The sequence below is a fragment of the Idiotropiscis lumnitzeri genome, chromosome 5, assembly GCF_059441095.1.
Source record: "Idiotropiscis lumnitzeri isolate Australia: NSW breed Sydney's pygmy pipehorse chromosome 5, RoL_Ilum_1.0, whole genome shotgun sequence".
Taxonomy (NCBI): Eukaryota; Metazoa; Chordata; class Actinopteri; order Syngnathiformes; family Syngnathidae; genus Idiotropiscis; species Idiotropiscis lumnitzeri.
The window spans coordinates 7,116,865-7,134,108 of NC_142395.1; the positions used below are offsets into that span (position 1 = coordinate 7,116,865).

Consider the following 17,244-nt stretch of genomic DNA (forward strand, 5'->3'; position numbering starts at 1 on the left):
TTTATTATTCAGTACCACCAAGTCTATCATATTATTTTTTATTTGACATTATATTACACGCTGACACTCGCATTGCTTAAAATGAACAATCCAATGGAAGACCAGCAGAGGTAAAATCCATCAGAACCAGCGAGTAGCTGTATAGTTAGATTGCTTCACGATTGAGAATACTTGTAGATGCCACTTCGTGCACTGTTTACCAAGTACACCTAGCATATTATGTTCTTAAGGTGGCTACTGCACAGCTAACTTAGAAAGCATTGTCATTTTGTCACTAGTCTGTGGAATTTAATGCTCATCTGAAATATTGTCAGTGAGTAAGGCTTTTGGTTTAGTTCGGTAGACTTTGAAGAGAAATCAGTTGTCTTGTTAAATTAGGTTAAAAGTGAAAGTAAATGATCACAGCATTATTATTACTGTTATTGTATTATTTAGGTTTTTATTTAGTTTTCCTATCTGTGCCAGCAGCATATAGTGGCAGGTTAAACAAATAAATGCTCTTCAATTGGATGGCAAAACGTTCAACGAACCTGTGTATCCATATCGACCTGTTGCCATTCATTCAATGGAATAAGTCATGGCTCTCTGAAAATATATCTGCTTTGTGTTCAACTACACAAACCAAGATTTTACACTCAGTAAGTGGATTTATGACTGAATTGAGACAAGATCATTATTTCAAGCATACTTTTTATTTTTGTTTGGTTCTTTCCCATGAGGGTTTTCTTATGTAAAATTGGCTCCACAGATTGGAAAGTCTACTTTCTTATATGATGCACATAGACTAAAATTTGCCATAATTCATATTCATTGTGTATAAAGGAGCACTTATTAGTTGTATTACGCATTACTTCTGTGAATGAGCTCAGATCATACGTAGAGTAACTTCTTCGTCTCTTCATTCATGGTACATGATCACAGAGTTCTCATCTTTTTGACTACAACACAGCAATGGATTTGAAACAAAACTAACCAGAATTGCTTTAACTGCAGACTTTCAGCTTTAATTTACATACAAATCAGGCACTATTACATTGTTGGAATTATAACAGTTCATGTGTATGTCCCAAAGTTTTTTACAATGGGGTCCGTCTGGCTGGATGCTAGCATCACATAATCTCAAGTGAAGCCACATTTCCATGATAGTCTAAACACCTCAGTCACGAACATGGCAATTTCCCGCCAGTTGTAATTCCAAGTCATGCGTTGTATGTACCAGAGATTAGGGCAGCGCAATATATCGAACAAATATTGTTATCCTGATTGTGACCCGTAGGGCTGCACGATTATTGACATAAATGATAATCATAATTATTGCAATTGATGCTGAAGAAAATTCTTAATTGATTTTAAAACTTATTTACAACTACTGAAACTCGACTAGTTTTATCATCGCCTAACACCCATTCATCCCTGCATGCTAAACCTTTGATTCTGTATTTGTCATGTCAAGTACAAAATACCTTTTTAAATATGATGTGAAATTCAATCCACTTGCATTTTCAATCTTCATTTTTAATAGGGATGTGCCGATCCGACCGTGTAATTGGAATTTGGGTCCATTTTCAGCTGAGTGGGAGGCAGAGGCAAAACGACCGTCTTCGTTTATTGAAATGTTATAGGTCACAAATCATCCAAAGATATCAATATCTTGTCAATGGAGCAGTAATATCTTAATTCCATTTTAGACTGTGATGTTATGTTTTGTTTATTTTCTGGGGATAGCGGTCAGAGTGGCAGTAATGCCACACACGCATGCTCAGAGGCACATCTGCCTGTTCATAGTCTCCCTCCGCGTTGCAGCAGTACGTAAATTAGAACGATAATTACACGCGCAGGTTGTGAAAATGTTTAGAGGTCATTCCGTGTCATTTCATCAAATGCCTCCCGCCTGACTATCACAGAATATTATGTAAAAAGTTGAAAATATTTTGTCACCATTTTCTCATAAAAAGTAATTGAATCTTGGGTAGTTTCGATGTTTTTTGTCATGATATCCGGTTTTTTAATGGCAATATCTGGAAAAATAGCTCACCTCTTGCCTTCCAAATGTTACTACCTGCCTCAAAATCTGAAATGTCAATTATGGAGCTCATTTATAACCTAGTATAGGTACTTTTTCCAAAATTTTGCGTGTCAAAATGAAATGGCAAATTTGAAGAGTTATCGTGCCCCCGTTTTTGCAGAATGAAAAACGGAACTGGAACTAAACAATTTTATAGTCTCATTAATTTGACAGTCACTTTCCATCTTTTCTCATGACCATCTCGTACACCCCGTTCCTGTGGAGAGAACTTTAATCCTTGTAAATTGCAATTATATCTTCTATCTTCTGGGCAATTATCTATCAGATGGCTCATCTTTCAGTGTATCATTATTATTGTGTTGAAATAAAATAAATTAAAAAAAATTGGCAGAATTTTCTTTTCATATTGTCAAGTAGCACTGAAAAATGTATCGTTTTGGGAACGAAATCACAATCTGGAACAACACAATTTTGAGGTAGTTTTTTTTTCCTTTTGTAATCCCCTACATTTAACACTCAGCCTCATGCTACTGTGGACAAATCACACTAAGCATTTATTTTCATCACTTCAGCTTCTCTAAAGGAGTATATAATCAACCTATTCGGAAATTATTCATTTATTCCATTATTATTAATTAAAAATATGTTTATCCTTAATTTTATATTGTCATACAGACCTGGGAAAAGTACAGCCCCGATGCACAAGTGTAAAATATACAGTACTTTTATTTTGAAAGTACAAGCATTTCTTGTATGCCCCTAGCAACTATGACTTTCAAAAAGGACAACAGTGATTGTAATGTTAGCTACGTTCTTATTTTTTGCCTAATTGAGGGCAAAGTTGGGACGGTCAACGTTACCATCAAAAGCAGTGCACAGACATTGAAATGAAGACGTGATTTGCTCATTTCTCAACTGTTTTTCTTGAGCTTCACATTTTTTTCAACGTGTGTGCTATCCATATTCATGAAATACACTGATGACTTACACCTCTTAGTTTAGTGTCAAAAGGAGGCATGTTGTATCTGGGTACCACTGCTGATATTCATGTGAGCTCTAGTGCTGACTGCTGAAACCGAGAACTTCTCTTTATGCAAAAAAAATGTGTCAGAACATGAGAAATCCATTTCCATCCAACTACATTGCAGATAATAGTTTGCTTTTTGAGAATGGATACCAGTAAATTGGGGGACTGCATAGTACTTGAATACAAGGGAAAAGCAGAAATTTCTGGGGGGCCGTGCCGATATTATGCATATTGTGCTTGAGAAATCACAGTACTTGAGATTCAGGTTCCCAAAGAATTTTTAGATCTTCAGTTGTTTCGAAAATGTTCCACTAAGATCTTGCAAAACTGGTGCATCAGAGCTATAACGAAAGACATGTATAACATTTATCGACTTTTGCCTTTTGGACAGAATTCAGCAAGGTTGATATTAGCACGACACGAAGCACTTTCACGTTGCGTCATGGCATCTCGCAGTCTGGTAATTGTATATGTGTTAAAGTCAGAGCCAGCGTTATATCGAATATTTGTCAGACGGCTACTATTTCTTTCTGCACAACAGATTGAAACTTGTGACTTTTGAGGGCCGAGTCAATCCTCTTTCAGAGTTTTTTCCTGCCGCTGTTTGTGCTTACGTACTAGCTCCAGAAAACCGCCAGGTGACTTCATCAATTAATCAGATGTATTTCTCTGTTTTCCTTATAGAACTGTCAGCCTTTCATCATCATGGAAAAAAGAAAGATCAAGAGCTAACTCTGTTTGGTTTTCAAGTCCAAATCAAGTCAATTACAGTCTCAGTCAACTGTATGAAAAATGACACCTTCGAGTGACAGCTTTGTTGGAAAGGACGATTGAGACTTATTGTTCCCCACCACTTGTCACATTTGATCGCCAATCTTTGAAGCCTTTTTTTTCTACATCCCTCCTCATCAATCCTGCTGACCAACTCAGGCAGAGTGGAATCATTTGTGTCCTGTGGCCTCGTGCCCTTCCATCGGCGGCCCGCTCCGGTGGTGCGTGGTGTACGATGGCGCGGTGGGACGCTGTGGGCTGCTGCGGGAGACTGTGATGTCCGAGCCCAACAGCCCGGTCGAGAGCCGGTGTGGCGCTCCCAGATTCTTCGTGGGCTGCGAAGACGATGAGAGCGAGGTCTTGGAGGAGAGCATAAGAACAGACATGGAACTATATGAGGATGACGAAGACACAGACTCTGTAAGGACCTTCACACACACTCATGTCGAACTCTTGATGAATATGTTAATTTCCGTATTTCCTTGAATAAAATCTTTCCTTATTCAATTCCATTTAGAAATTAAAATGTAATTAATCAGAAGCAGGCGTTTTATTGACAAGGTATACAATTTAAGCAAATTAGTTTCTACCCACTTGGTCTTCTGACTGCGATTACCTTGTTTAGATGATGGGTCACCACAATTTGATTAGTATGAACACAGTGTTCCATATTTAAATGAAATATGCATTGGCTATCGTGTAAACACCGTGTGGTATGATGTATATATGGTATGGTGTATAGCATACTATTTAAATTGTAATAGTAATGGATGGATGGATAGTAATGCACCAGAATCAAAAGATTGTTTGTAAAAATCCTCTTTCTCATTTTTCTCATCCTTGTCCAGCCACCTGAGCAACAGATTGTTGTGGGGATATGCTGCATGATGAAGAAGTCCAAGTCCAAGCCAATGACCCAAATCCTGGAGAGGCTATGCAGGTTTGAGTACATCACTGTGGTCATCTTTCCAGAGGACGTCATTCTCAATGAGCCCGTGGAAAACTGGCCACTGTGTGACTGCCTCATCTCCTTCCACTCCAAAGGTGCGTCTTTAACAGATACGGTGACACACTGGGAGCTATGATGATAAAAAAAAAAAAAAGACCTTTGTGGCTTGAACACAAACTGTTCCAAGGCTTAAAGCATAAGTCGCCAACATCACCCACTGAGTGCCAAAGAGTCACACAAAGAAGAAACTGGCAACTTTAAGAAACTATCCTATTCACAAGATTTACACTTCACTGGAGAAGCTTTATCACGCACATTATATTGCGCGACATGCACATGCTGCAGTCTAGTTGTTCTGCAAGACTGTCTCCTGCAGCGTAGGTTCACTTCTTAGTCAGTGACTGTGTGAAGCGTTGCTCGTCTCTATATGTGCACTGAGGCTGACTGGCGACCATTTCAGGGTGTTGTTTGACTTGTGCTTGAAGTCAGCTGAGATAAGTGTTGAAAATGGATGGATGGGTTTGTTCCACAAACGACAAAAGATCAGTACAACATGTCTAACCAAAATTAAGGACTCATGTATGTGTTTTCCCGTGAACATAAAGATTAGGAATACTGTATTCTCTACTTGGACCATTACACAAGGATTTTTTTTTAAACATATCTGTTCAACCCAGCACCAAGTGTCCAGTGGACCAGTGTTTGGCGACCACTGATTTAGAAAGGCTGTGTCATACAAATAGCCCAGCACTCACTCGTTCTGCTTCTGGAAACTCTACATCTCACAATGGTGGTGACCCCTGGCTTAGACATAATAGTTATGTACCGTATTATCTGGGTCATAGGGCGCTCTTTAAAGTCCCTAATCTTCCCCAAAACAATCAAAGCGCCTTGTAAAGCGACGCGCCCATTATATGGACTAAGCATCACTCGCGACCATCAGCCCTTTTACTAATTGGGCTGTTCGGAGAGCATGTTAGCACACCCTGCTGGACAAAGTCTGAGTCATCTTTGCTTCTAATTGACCGTGACTAATACATTATGTGACTATGGTGTTTGGGTGATGGTCTAGGAGAAAGCTGGACAAAAGGGCAGCTGTCCACAATGTTGTAGTCTGTCTTATCATGTATGTTATTGCAAGCAAGAAACGTCCCAGGTTTAGACAACAGACTGCAAAAAGCCCAAAGCACAACAGCACATCTCTCTAAACAGCCGCACATCTCTCTAAACAGCCATGTGATTGGCTGAGTCTGAGTGGCTCCCAAGAAGCCATTGCTGTAATTGGCTAAGGCTGAGTGGCTCCCAAGAAGCCATTGCTATAATCTTTTTGTGTTATTTTTATTTCTTTTGGGTATATAGATGGCATGAGAGATACATGTTTTGTGTCAATCTTATTTCTTTGTTTCATTGTTTGCTTGTATGCTGAGTTTTTTTTTGGTTTTGATTTGAAACCGTGACTCTAAGGAGTGTGGTGACCAGTGAAGTCCCTCCCCTGACGTTGTCTAGTAGACTACTGCCAAGACACCATTTATTGGTTAGAGTCATTGTTATTGGCAATGATTCCTATTAGTTTCATGACATCTGTCATTGAAATGGGGTGATACCTCTGTCAAAGATCTCTTAGAGGATTGAGTCCTGGTGAGCTGGCATCAGCTAGCGCGAGCAGCCGAGCTAGCGTAGGCAGCCGAGCTAGTCGAGGCAGCCGAGCTAGCAGAGCTAGCATAGGCAGCCGAGCTAGTCGAGGCAGCCGAGCTAGCAGAGCTAGCATAGGCAGCCGAGCTAGCTCGACGCAGCCGAGCTAGCTCGACGCAGCCGAGCTAGCGTGAGGCAGTTGAACTAACGCGCAGCTGAGCTAGCGAGGCAGCTGAGCTAGCGAGGCACCTGAGCTAGCGAGGCAGCTGAGCTAGCGAGGCAGCTGAGCTAGCGAGGCACCTGAGCTAGCGAGGCAGCTGAGCTAGCTCGACGCAGCTGAGCTAGCGAGGCAGCTGAGCTAGCGCCTTGTAGCGCGGCGCGCCTTGTACCGTATTATCTGGGTCATAGGGCGCTCTTTAAAGCATTAAATAAGCATTAAATACGGAAATAGCACCCTCGACTGGTGTTGCAGCGCGTCTTATGACTGTAAAAATACGGTAGTTATGTCCTTCCTCAATTTGAAACGTCCTGCCCAATGTCATTTCAAATTTGTTGGAATGTGTACTGAAGGACTTTTGTCAAACTAGCTATCACGATATTAATCATTGAAAACCATTTCTCCTTACAAACCAGGGTTTCCATTAGATAAAGCAGTGAGCTATGCCAAACTGAGAAATCCTCTACTCATCAATGACCTCAACATGCAGTACTTCATACAGGACAGGTACAGCTTTTCTACTCATTTTCAGTGTTGATGTTTGGATCATGCTTCGCAAAATAATTTGCAATGATGAGGCAAGTGAATTATATATATTTTTTTACCAATTTCCGGCAGGAGAGAAGTATATCGCATCCTACAGGAAGAAGGGATAGATCTGCCGCGCTACGCTGTGCTGAATCGTGACCCAGATAACCCAGATGGTTAGTAATAAGCTCACATTGGCACTGACTATAAAATGGTAAAAAAAAATTAAAACACTTAACAGAAGGGGAAGGCAGTGAAAAGTAAATTACATCAACTACAGATTGTTGGACTGAGCGAATATGGGGGGGAATGGTCCTGATTATTTTGATTGATTTTGAAATCACAATCAACAAAAAAAACTCAACTACTCAACCTACCATATCATCACCCTCTTAAAATAATGGCCTATCCCTTTTTTATAATTTTTCAGAAAACACCACAAACTGAACCGCATTCTGATTATCTTATATGCATTCAGAATTCTGACGCAGAATTGAATGATGCGCTTAACTAAGGATGCAGCCGATTTTAGCAGATGTGGCCAGCATCCTGAGATGTTTAAAAACAATTTCTCAAACTATGACTTGTAGGCCATTATTTTAAGAGGCCGATGATACTTACTGTATGAATGAACCCACCACCTGTTGTGTGTCTACAGTTGTTACTCAACGAGCAGAGTGTGGAAATGGAAATGCTCCAATCAACCCATACAGTTTTTTTAAATACCTAGTGTGAAGTAAGTTCGGAAAATGCCAAATTAAATCTTTTCGTGTCACACGTAAAGTAATTACACAATACAAATAATAAAGCATGAAAAAATATTTTTTATTTGGTGTATTTGACAAAGTAATCATTAACCGACGTGAGATTCTGCCGAGCGACGAACCCTGAAGCGTGACATAATTCCACGACAACTATGGCAGAGCTCAACATAGAAAGTTTATTAAGCAAGTCAGAAATTGACACACAAAGCGAAATGTATCTGAGGGGATCCATGAATTTGAAGAGTCGGAGGAAGTGGAGCTTGTTGGAATTATGTTCGTTGGTCAGGAGACCGAAAACATTGTGCGGCTGTCAAATCAGCTTCTGGTAGGACGATTTGCAAGGGCAGGACATTTTGGTGAAGGGGCTTCATTGACGTTAACATTGGCACTTATATAAGAGGTTTGCATGTAAAAATGACATCAGTGCTAAAATGCCACCCGAAAAATACACTGTAGTGATCTACGGCTTTTATGTGATTAGATTTACTACAAACTGGCACGGCGCTTTTTGAGCTCGGCTTGTTATTTTTTTCCGGTTTCATCCGTCTACATCACAGCCGGGGTGCATGTGAGGTAATATTGCTCGAATTGTTGGTTCTGTTGTCTAAAACGGCGACCACTCGCCATTAAAATGCACATTACTACCACTCATGTGATCACCTCCACAAAATCGAAAATACCGTGACGATCGATTCTCCACTTAAACAGGCTGAAGCGGACAAGAGCATGAATGCGCACACGAACCCCGACTGGTTATATTTCGGACATTTAGCTACACGAAAGTCGTGTCAACTCTCAGGAGGCAGATGGCAGCTGAAAGCGACAGCAGGCGGTCATAGATCTTTACCCCCCCATTAAGATAACGGCACGGCTAATTGCTGCAATTAGCTTCAGGCCGTTCTAACAACATTTGCGCCTTACTATCCAGCTTGTCTTCGTGTCGTGGGGTTGCCTACCAAGCAGTCACATGCGTTGTCCGACACAGCTTGCAGCCGCCAGAATAGATAAAATGAGTAGATAAAATAGAAATTGATGATTAATTTCAGTTTCCTGATTAAAAAAATATACCGTATTTTCGCAGCCATAAGGCGCACTTTAAAGTCCTGAAACTCGTCCAAAAACGCCAGGGCGCCTTTTGAGGCGGAGCGCCCATTATGTGGACCAAGTGCACCGCTGGGCTGACTGCGAACATTAACTGCCTGCACACTGCTTATATAGAGAGAAGTCGGGCGTGGCTAACGACAGCAGGCGGACGTGAGAGGGGAGATGGGCGTGAATGACAACGCAAAGGCACGCCCCCAGTGCAAAGCAACCCCCAATGCCCCTATATGGGCAAACGTATCTGCTAGCTCTGTTGTTAGGGCTTTTGCAAAAAGCCGGCATCATGAGGAGCCGCACTCAGCAGCGACACGGGGAATCTGACAATGACGAGAGGGAACCTGGCGTGTTTGTGGGAGAACTTGCCCAGCTGTTTATTTCTGATACAGAAGACGATTTTGATGGATTTGTGGATGATGACTGATTAATATTAATGTGAGTACATTGTTCAATAAAATACAACCAAACTCAGTTTTGCTCCTGTTGCCTTTTTAAAAAATAGCTAGCCACGCTAGCCGTGCTATCTTCTCTTTTAGTGTGCATGCATGTAAACTAAGGCATTGTATGGTAGGCTGGGAGGCGGAATTTTGCTGGGCCTACACTCTTATGCTATTCATTTGATTTGGGGTGATAGTTTTAGTTTTGATGCAACACCGTGACCGCACATCGTTTGTTGATTAGTGACTTGGTCACACTGGCATTGTGTCGGCATCCCATCTGAGGGGCTGCGCGGCAACAAGACGATGAGGCAGACTGATAATGACTCTCGTGTTTAATGGCGAAGTGTCCAGCTGTTTATCTTGGCTACAGAAGACAAGGACTTGGTGCGTTTTTGGATGAGGACAACTTCAGCACGTTGTTAAAAGCTAAAATAAAGTACCACCGAACTCCCGCTGCCATTTTAAAAACACGCTAGCGCGACTGCTCGGTTGCTCGGTTCTGTTTGCGCCCAATGATATGGTGCGTTCTATCTATGTATCAAATACAGAAATGGCACCCTCAACTGGTACTGCGCCCTTTGATGCGGCGCGTCTTTTGGCCGTAAAAATACGGTAACTGAGCTTTTTGGTGAAAAATGGACCATCTTGGATCCTCACCTCATTTAAGTTTTTATTTTCATTTCCTCACTATAACATACCACAACTATCATCTTGGTAAAACAATACATTTCACTGCTTTATTTAAAAAAATATTAATAATAACAATAATAATAATTCATATTCAACACAATTGAGTTTTAGTATGTTGCTGTGGCCTTCAACAACCATTTAATTCTCTCACATATCCCCTTTGAAAACTTGATTGCCCATCTCTGCCTAACAGTGGGATTGGGCAATCGGCTGTTTTGGCGCAGTTCTCGAGCGTAAAGACTCCGGTCCCCAATCTTTTGTGCACCACTGGCTGATTTCACATAGACATATTTTAATGACTGTCGTAGTTGCAGGGGAGTTGGTAGCATGCGCACTTAGCTGACTTGAACTGAACTAAAGCAACAAATCTGTTCATGAAGTCATTCCATTCACTCAAAACATTCTTTGGTTGAACAAGTCTTCTGCGAAATAATGCGTTGCTTGAGTGCAACTTATATAGATTTTTTTGGGAGAAACATTATCTTATCGGATAGGACTTCTCACAATTTAGGATGTTGCTCAATGTACTAAAAATGTTATTGCATCTTGTTTGTTTGTCATGCTGGAGCATGACATTTTTGCATCGGCTTGCATCGTTACAATTTCGCAAAGTGAGCAGAACCTGTGCACTTAGTCTGGTTTCAACTTTTTTTTTTTAAAACTCCAAAATACTAAATGATTTGGGATGACTTTTTTTCAGCACTAAATACATCAGACGTGTTCTGCACGCTTCTTAACTTCCACCCAATATATAAATACCTTGTGCATGTTTCACTCGTTGCTCCCACGTTCAGACGTTTGTCATTGGCTGGCTTCTTCTGTCCTTTCACCGCCAATGTGAAATGAGATATGTGATTGCCTGGCCTTAGCGCTGCTTTCAAGCCCAAGCATAAAAATGAGCTGCATTTGCAGTTTCAGGCAATGAAAACCTTTATTGTTTATTTTAAAATCATATATATAATATCTGTTTTCTAGAGAGCCCGGCCTCAAGGAGAGGGGGCATAAGCAACTTGGTCTATGGCCCCCCCATGGCGTATCGTGTGAATGTGATGAATGACATTGTTACAGTTGAACACATAGAGCTATTTACTTAACTATCACCGTAAGGCAAATTTGCCTGAGAGGGCTCGAGATTCTTATAAAAAAAAGAATGAAATGATTGCCTGCAGACAGAAACGTTTTTTTTGCTGTGATGTCCCAGAGTGTAACCTGGTGGAAGGAGAAGACCATGTGGAGGTGAATGGAGAAATGTTCCAGAAGCCTTTCGTTGAGAAGCCGGTCTGTGCCGAGGACCACAATGTCTACATCTATTACCCTACTTCTGCTGGTGGTGGCAGCCAACGTCTCTTCAGAAAGGTCTGATCTCCTAACCTTAACGTGTTGCTGTCTTGCCATAATTCTTATTTTGTATTCTTTTATAATCTTTCATTTGCAAGATAAATAAGCAAAAATGGAAATAAGCAAGATGCCCGTTTTCAAGTTTGGCTGATCAGTTTTCTCCTTAATATCCCAACAATGAATAAGCGGTGCTCCTCATGTAGGTGGATTTCACAAAAAACAAATAATCAAAAAACATATCTACTGTATGTATAATATACATTGAGGAACATTTTTCCACCTCATGGGGATGCCCGGCTACCTCGCTTACCACCAGGCATCCTCTTTGAGGGGGACTGACCACAAACGCAAGTTGAGCTATTTCCCAGTTGGTTTCCAAAATTTTGGGGCGTGTTTGTTTTCCTAACGGTACACACCCATGGTGACATGTCGCCTCATAGCTCGGAGAGGGGACTGAGACCAATGTGTGTGAATGTGTTACTGTTGCTTAAAACCCAGTTTGTTTGTAGCGTTTCTGACTTGACAAATACATCCTCCACAAAATGCTACAAAGCACAGTTCCAGTTCTAAAATGTTTTGGAATCTCTCCAAAAATAAATGTAAGCAGTTCTTTCCGCAACTCCTCCGAGATTGGAAACTGATGCAACCCTTTAGACTCTGTGCATGTTGTCATCAGTCATTTTTCATGAAAATAAGTCATTGCTTTTGAATTATGATTGCTGGACAAAAAAGATGGCACTCCTAGAAAAGATTGGAAATAATTTGACCATAGGGACATGTTCAACCAAGGTATGTCCTCTAATTAGCATCACAGGTGTATACAAACTAGTAATCAGTCGGTGTCAGTCAATGTCCTGTTCGGTGACATGGTGGGGCCTATTTTTTGTGCTCAGCTAAAGTCACCTTGCACCTACGAGCATGCCTCCCCTAATAGTTGTGCTGCGTGGGAGTATTATATCATAAATAGTTTTAAGATGATAATGATCATAATTTGTCCAATTAATTGATTTTTCTCTAATGATTCAGAGAGATTGTCCCTTGTTATCTCTTTGAATGAAATACAATGACATCTACCACACACGTCCAATGAGCAACAAATCTGTCTGTTTTTGCCTTGATCACATGCACCAAAATCACGTTACACCATCTGCACTGCCATTTAGATTTGTCTTTAGGTACCGTAGTCTAAAATTGAGTCTACGTTTTGTCACCATATTGGCAGGTGCGCCGGGGGAGTGTAACGGAAAACGCCTTCGGTCTGCTGGAACACTTAGCAACATGTAACACAGTCTGACAAATTCACAAACACGCTAAGTTAGACTTGTGCCTGCACGAAAATGGAGATGAGCCCGTTTTTACACTAAGGGCAAAGGCGTCTGCCTACGAATATAGAGCCCAGTGTGTGCCACACTGCATCTTTTCCAGAGTTGCCATTTTTGTTCAGTTCTGTTTCATGAGCTTTTATTTTTTTTCACATTCTTTTGAACCACAATTCACAAGCAAAGTCTGATTTTCGTTGGGTAATTTTTTTAAATTTCATTTTTATATATTATTAACTTTTTTTTTAAAGTTATTTCTGTGACCATTGTAGGGTTTTCTTCGGAGTGCCAACAATTTTGTCCATGTGGGTATTTCTCTGGAAAAGTGCCAATCGGAAAAGGGCACACGCCTACAACGCCTGTTACTTGGTAATCTAATCAACAAGTTGAAAACAACCTGTATCTTGATGACATAAGAAGAGTGTTACAATTCTTTGCACCTCTTATGTTATCTAGTTATGATTTATTAATTCCTTCACTGGCTGATGTTTACACACTTGAAGTTTCACTTCTGTGACTGCGTTGTAGCTTTTTAATTTCATTGAAAGGTATTTTTTTCCTCAGCCTGCAGCCTGGCAGAGCTATAAACCTCCCAGCTCGCCCTCTCCAGTCCCATCCTTGCCAAGTAAACCTTTCAGTATGATGATACTTGTTTGGACTCGGTCCTTTTGATCCAATTTCATCCTTGAGTGTGTTACCATCCAGAGATATTAGTGCTGGTTCTATTTTTGGAAAATATTTAACAAGACTGAATTCAACACCGAGAACATACCCTCCTTTTTATTTAAGTAATGTACTAGTAACCCACTTTTGCCGCCACACTACTGTGGGATTGCCTGATCTTGTTTTACCTTTGAACCTAAGCATGGTCAGACCTGGGTATAATGCCTGATTGCGTAGCCTCTGGCCGGGCAAGCCAGTCCAACCTAGTGCCGGTCCTAAGCCTGAATAAATAAAAAGAGTTGGAGAAAATGTGTTAAATGTGAATTTGTGTAGCCTGGTGTATTTTGTGAAATAAAAACTAGCTTGTGTATCAATGCACTGGACAAGAACCGGAAGTGACGAAAGCAGAAAAATTGTGAACATTTAGGCAATTTCTCAAGAACTTTGCTCATTTTCACATGAACATAATTTCTGCTTGGACAGAAGAGCGCGAAGACGAATTTATCGCTTTCACTCACGAAAGACCGCCGTTACTGAACATCACTGCAAAGACTATGCATTTACTATTTCCGCCAATGCCATGGAGGGGTGTTACTTCTCACGTATGCGCAGAGATTCCGGAGTGGTTTGCGTCTGTCGGCTTTTGCTGTGTGTTCTTCCGTCATTTTCTAGTCCAATGTGTCGTCTTCTAAGCCGACGTGACAGTTGGCCACATTGGCCGACATCGAATTGGTGTGTAGAGGCCTTTAAGTTCATACATAAGGTCGGTGGGCTGAGGCTAGAAATTGAGGACCAAACAAAAACCTTTGGTTCCCATTTGAGAACCACGCCAAAATATTGATGTGCACCCTTCCTCATAAGGTGATTTGTTGAGGTGAGTATTCCGTCAGACTGACAGAAGGTCCATCAGTCCATCACCCTTTCAATCAGTATTTCAGGCTGACCCACGTGAGCCCAGTTCGTCCCTCGTCAGCAAGAGCAAATAGGCATTGAGAACATCATTTCCACATCACACATATGGCATACAAGCCGACATGCAGCCAAATAAATAATAACAAATATATATTGTAAACAACAGACACAAACACACACACGTATGCCTCTTGTCTTCCCAACGCCGTTTGGCTGCTCGTACAGACTGAAATGACAGCCGCTCACTAACTGACTCATCGGACTGGCAATGCCCACCTCTGGTTATTTAATGTTTTCTTGACGTGTCACTGGCTACATAGTATGTAAATATTGTTGCATTGGACATTCAGACCAAAGCTCTGCAGATGAGTGCTTGTAAACCTGTTACTATGTTTACAACCTCATATCGCTCGGTGATAACTCATGAAGTCATCATAAATTTTAACAGTTTAACATGAAATCTTTCATTTATCTAGATTGGGAGCAGAAGCAGTGTGTACTCACCAGAGAGCAATGTGAGGAAGACTGGCTCTTACATCTATGAAGAGTTCATGCCAACAGATGGCACAGATGTGAAGGTATTTTTTTTTTCTTAGAAGCGGATAGAAAACGTCTGCACATGACATGATACATTCCTGCGTTGAATGGAAAATGTACTGCATTACGTCATCTTCATTGTCGTCGTCATGAGTACGTTGTTACGTTTTTTTTGTACGTGTAACTCTCAACATTTTATGCATGTTTATCGTTGTGTTGTCCGTATAATGTTTTACAAAGTTTGTTTAAAGACTTGAAAAATGTAAGTGGCGTAATTGTTATAACATGCCTAGAGTGTATTTCAAAATCACGGATTTCACTTATTGCAGGGGTGTTCTTGAGCATTTTTTATTTATTCCAATTTTTAAACTGCTTCAGGCTGCTAGGATCCAATACCAGTATTTTTCATGAGCATCATGTAAATTATATGTTTAAAGTGAGAGGATGTCAGTGGTTTGTCTTGTACGACAGGTATATACTGTGGGACCGGACTATGCTCATGCAGAAGCTAGAAAGTCACCTGCTCTGGATGGGAAGGTAGAGCGAGACAGCGAGGGCAAGGAGGTCCGTTACCCCGTCATGCTGTCAGCTATGGAGAAACTGGTCGCCCGGAAGGTGTGTTTAGCCTTCAAGGTAAGCAAATCATTTGCCGTTATGTTCTGTTGAACACTTTTACTACACCTTTATTCATTAAAAATGCCCATGATTTCCTCTTTTGCTATTTATCTGCAGCAAACTGTTTGTGGCTTTGACCTTCTTCGAGCCAATGGGCACTCGTATGTGTGTGATGTCAACGGTTTCAGTTTTGTGAAGAACTCTATGAAATACTATGATGACTGCGCGAAGATCCTCGGGTAACAGTTTCAGTCATTTGAATTGAATGAATTGTGTGTAGTATGTATTCCTTGATGCCCGGAACATTTTGTCCTATATTTATCTTTTTGTTTTTTTAGGAATATTGTGATGCGTGAGCTAGCGCCTCAGTTTCAAATTCCATGGTCCATCCCTACTGAAGCAGAGGACATTCCAATTGTTCCCACTACTTCGGGAACCATGTGAGTAGAAGTACTAGTTAGCAGTGTTATATACAGTATTCTAAAAGTTACCAGTGCAGGTGTGTTGATGTGTCAAGCAACATTTTTTTCATTAATATAACTAATCTAATAGTGAACTTGAACTTTGACACTCAAGGATGGAATTGCGCTGTGTGATAGCCGTCATCCGTCATGGAGACAGAACACCAAAGCAGAAGATGAAGATGGAAGTTCGCAACACCATGTAAATTAGTACCCTTTTTTAAAAGCAATAACATATTTTATATCCATTTGATCAAATAACACTTTATTTGATGTATTTCTCATCTATGTAGGTTTTTTGATCTATTTGAAAAATATGGAGGGTACAAAACTGGGAAATTAAAACTGAAGAAACCAAAGCAACTGCAGGTAGCAATCATTTTCTTGCATGGTCATCTCCTGCAATTGTTATGTTTTTACCTTGGAGTAAAGTGATGTAGCTTGGTTTTTTGAACAACAACAGGAGGTGCTGGACATCACACGGCAGTTGTTAGCAGAACTGGGCCAGCACAATGACTGTGAGATAGAAGAGAAGAAGTCCAAACTTGAGCAGCTGAAAACAGTTCTAGAAATGTAAGTGCTCGGTCACTTTTCTTACTTGAACATCTCCATGTATTTTGAACATGTATTTATATTTTGACAGTCCCATTTTTTTGTGGAAAACTATTATTGGCGTTTATCCTTCCTTAAAATTTTCAGTGATGTATCCTGGTCTCACAACATCATATACCCTCACCCGAACAACCCAGTCTGGGTGATCAGGCCCCCGAATTAAGTCCCAGTAGCAGCCCACTACTCTGCCATCTTCATGTTCAATATGGCATCGTAATAGCGCATGTCATTGTTTTTATACTTAATTAAACAATTTTCAAGGAATCAAATGCCATTGGTAATTGCAATTTTAATGTTTATACACACTAATATATTGAAGGAAAATTCATTTTGAATCGTGTAGTCCTTTTAAGAGCAAACAAAAAAAATATATAGCCGTTGGTCTATATCAATGACACAACTCTAAAAAGTCAATGCAATAAATCGTTGGGTGTTGGAGAGCCATCTACTTGTAGGCTTGTTGGAAATGCATTAGCACATCAAAATGAAGCAAATTCAACCAGAGCACGCAAAAATAAGAATAAAAACCAAAAGTGAATGAAGAAAAGAACGGTGGTAAGTGTTTTATATATTACACAAGAAATGTAGTACTACTAGTTTGTCCCAGTATCACAATGTTGACGGCACGTCACTAGCTCACATTGA

At 40.6% G+C, this 17,244-nt stretch overlaps 1 protein-coding gene across 3 annotated transcripts in view; it reads left to right on the plus strand.

The window, feature by feature from the left end:
• ppip5k1a (diphosphoinositol pentakisphosphate kinase 1a) overlaps window positions 1-17,244 on the plus strand; it is a 44,378-nt gene that overhangs the window by 525 nt on the left and 26,609 nt on the right. For all 3 annotated transcript variants that reach the window (XM_088295266.1, XM_088295265.1, XM_088295267.1), the window contains exons 2-13: window positions 3,738-4,244; window positions 4,673-4,868; window positions 7,039-7,129; window positions 7,241-7,326; window positions 11,344-11,498; window positions 14,851-14,952; window positions 15,383-15,544; window positions 15,644-15,765; window positions 15,865-15,966; window positions 16,103-16,189; window positions 16,281-16,356; window positions 16,451-16,560. In XM_088295266.1, the coding sequence (XP_088151392.1) occupies window positions 4,101-4,244; window positions 4,673-4,868; window positions 7,039-7,129; window positions 7,241-7,326; window positions 11,344-11,498; window positions 14,851-14,952; window positions 15,383-15,544; window positions 15,644-15,765; window positions 15,865-15,966; window positions 16,103-16,189; window positions 16,281-16,356; window positions 16,451-16,560 (1,433 nt within the window). In that variant the 5' untranslated portion in view covers window positions 3,738-4,100. The remainder of the gene's footprint in view (window positions 1-3,737; window positions 4,245-4,672; window positions 4,869-7,038; window positions 7,130-7,240; window positions 7,327-11,343; window positions 11,499-14,850; window positions 14,953-15,382; window positions 15,545-15,643; window positions 15,766-15,864; window positions 15,967-16,102; window positions 16,190-16,280; window positions 16,357-16,450; window positions 16,561-17,244) is intronic.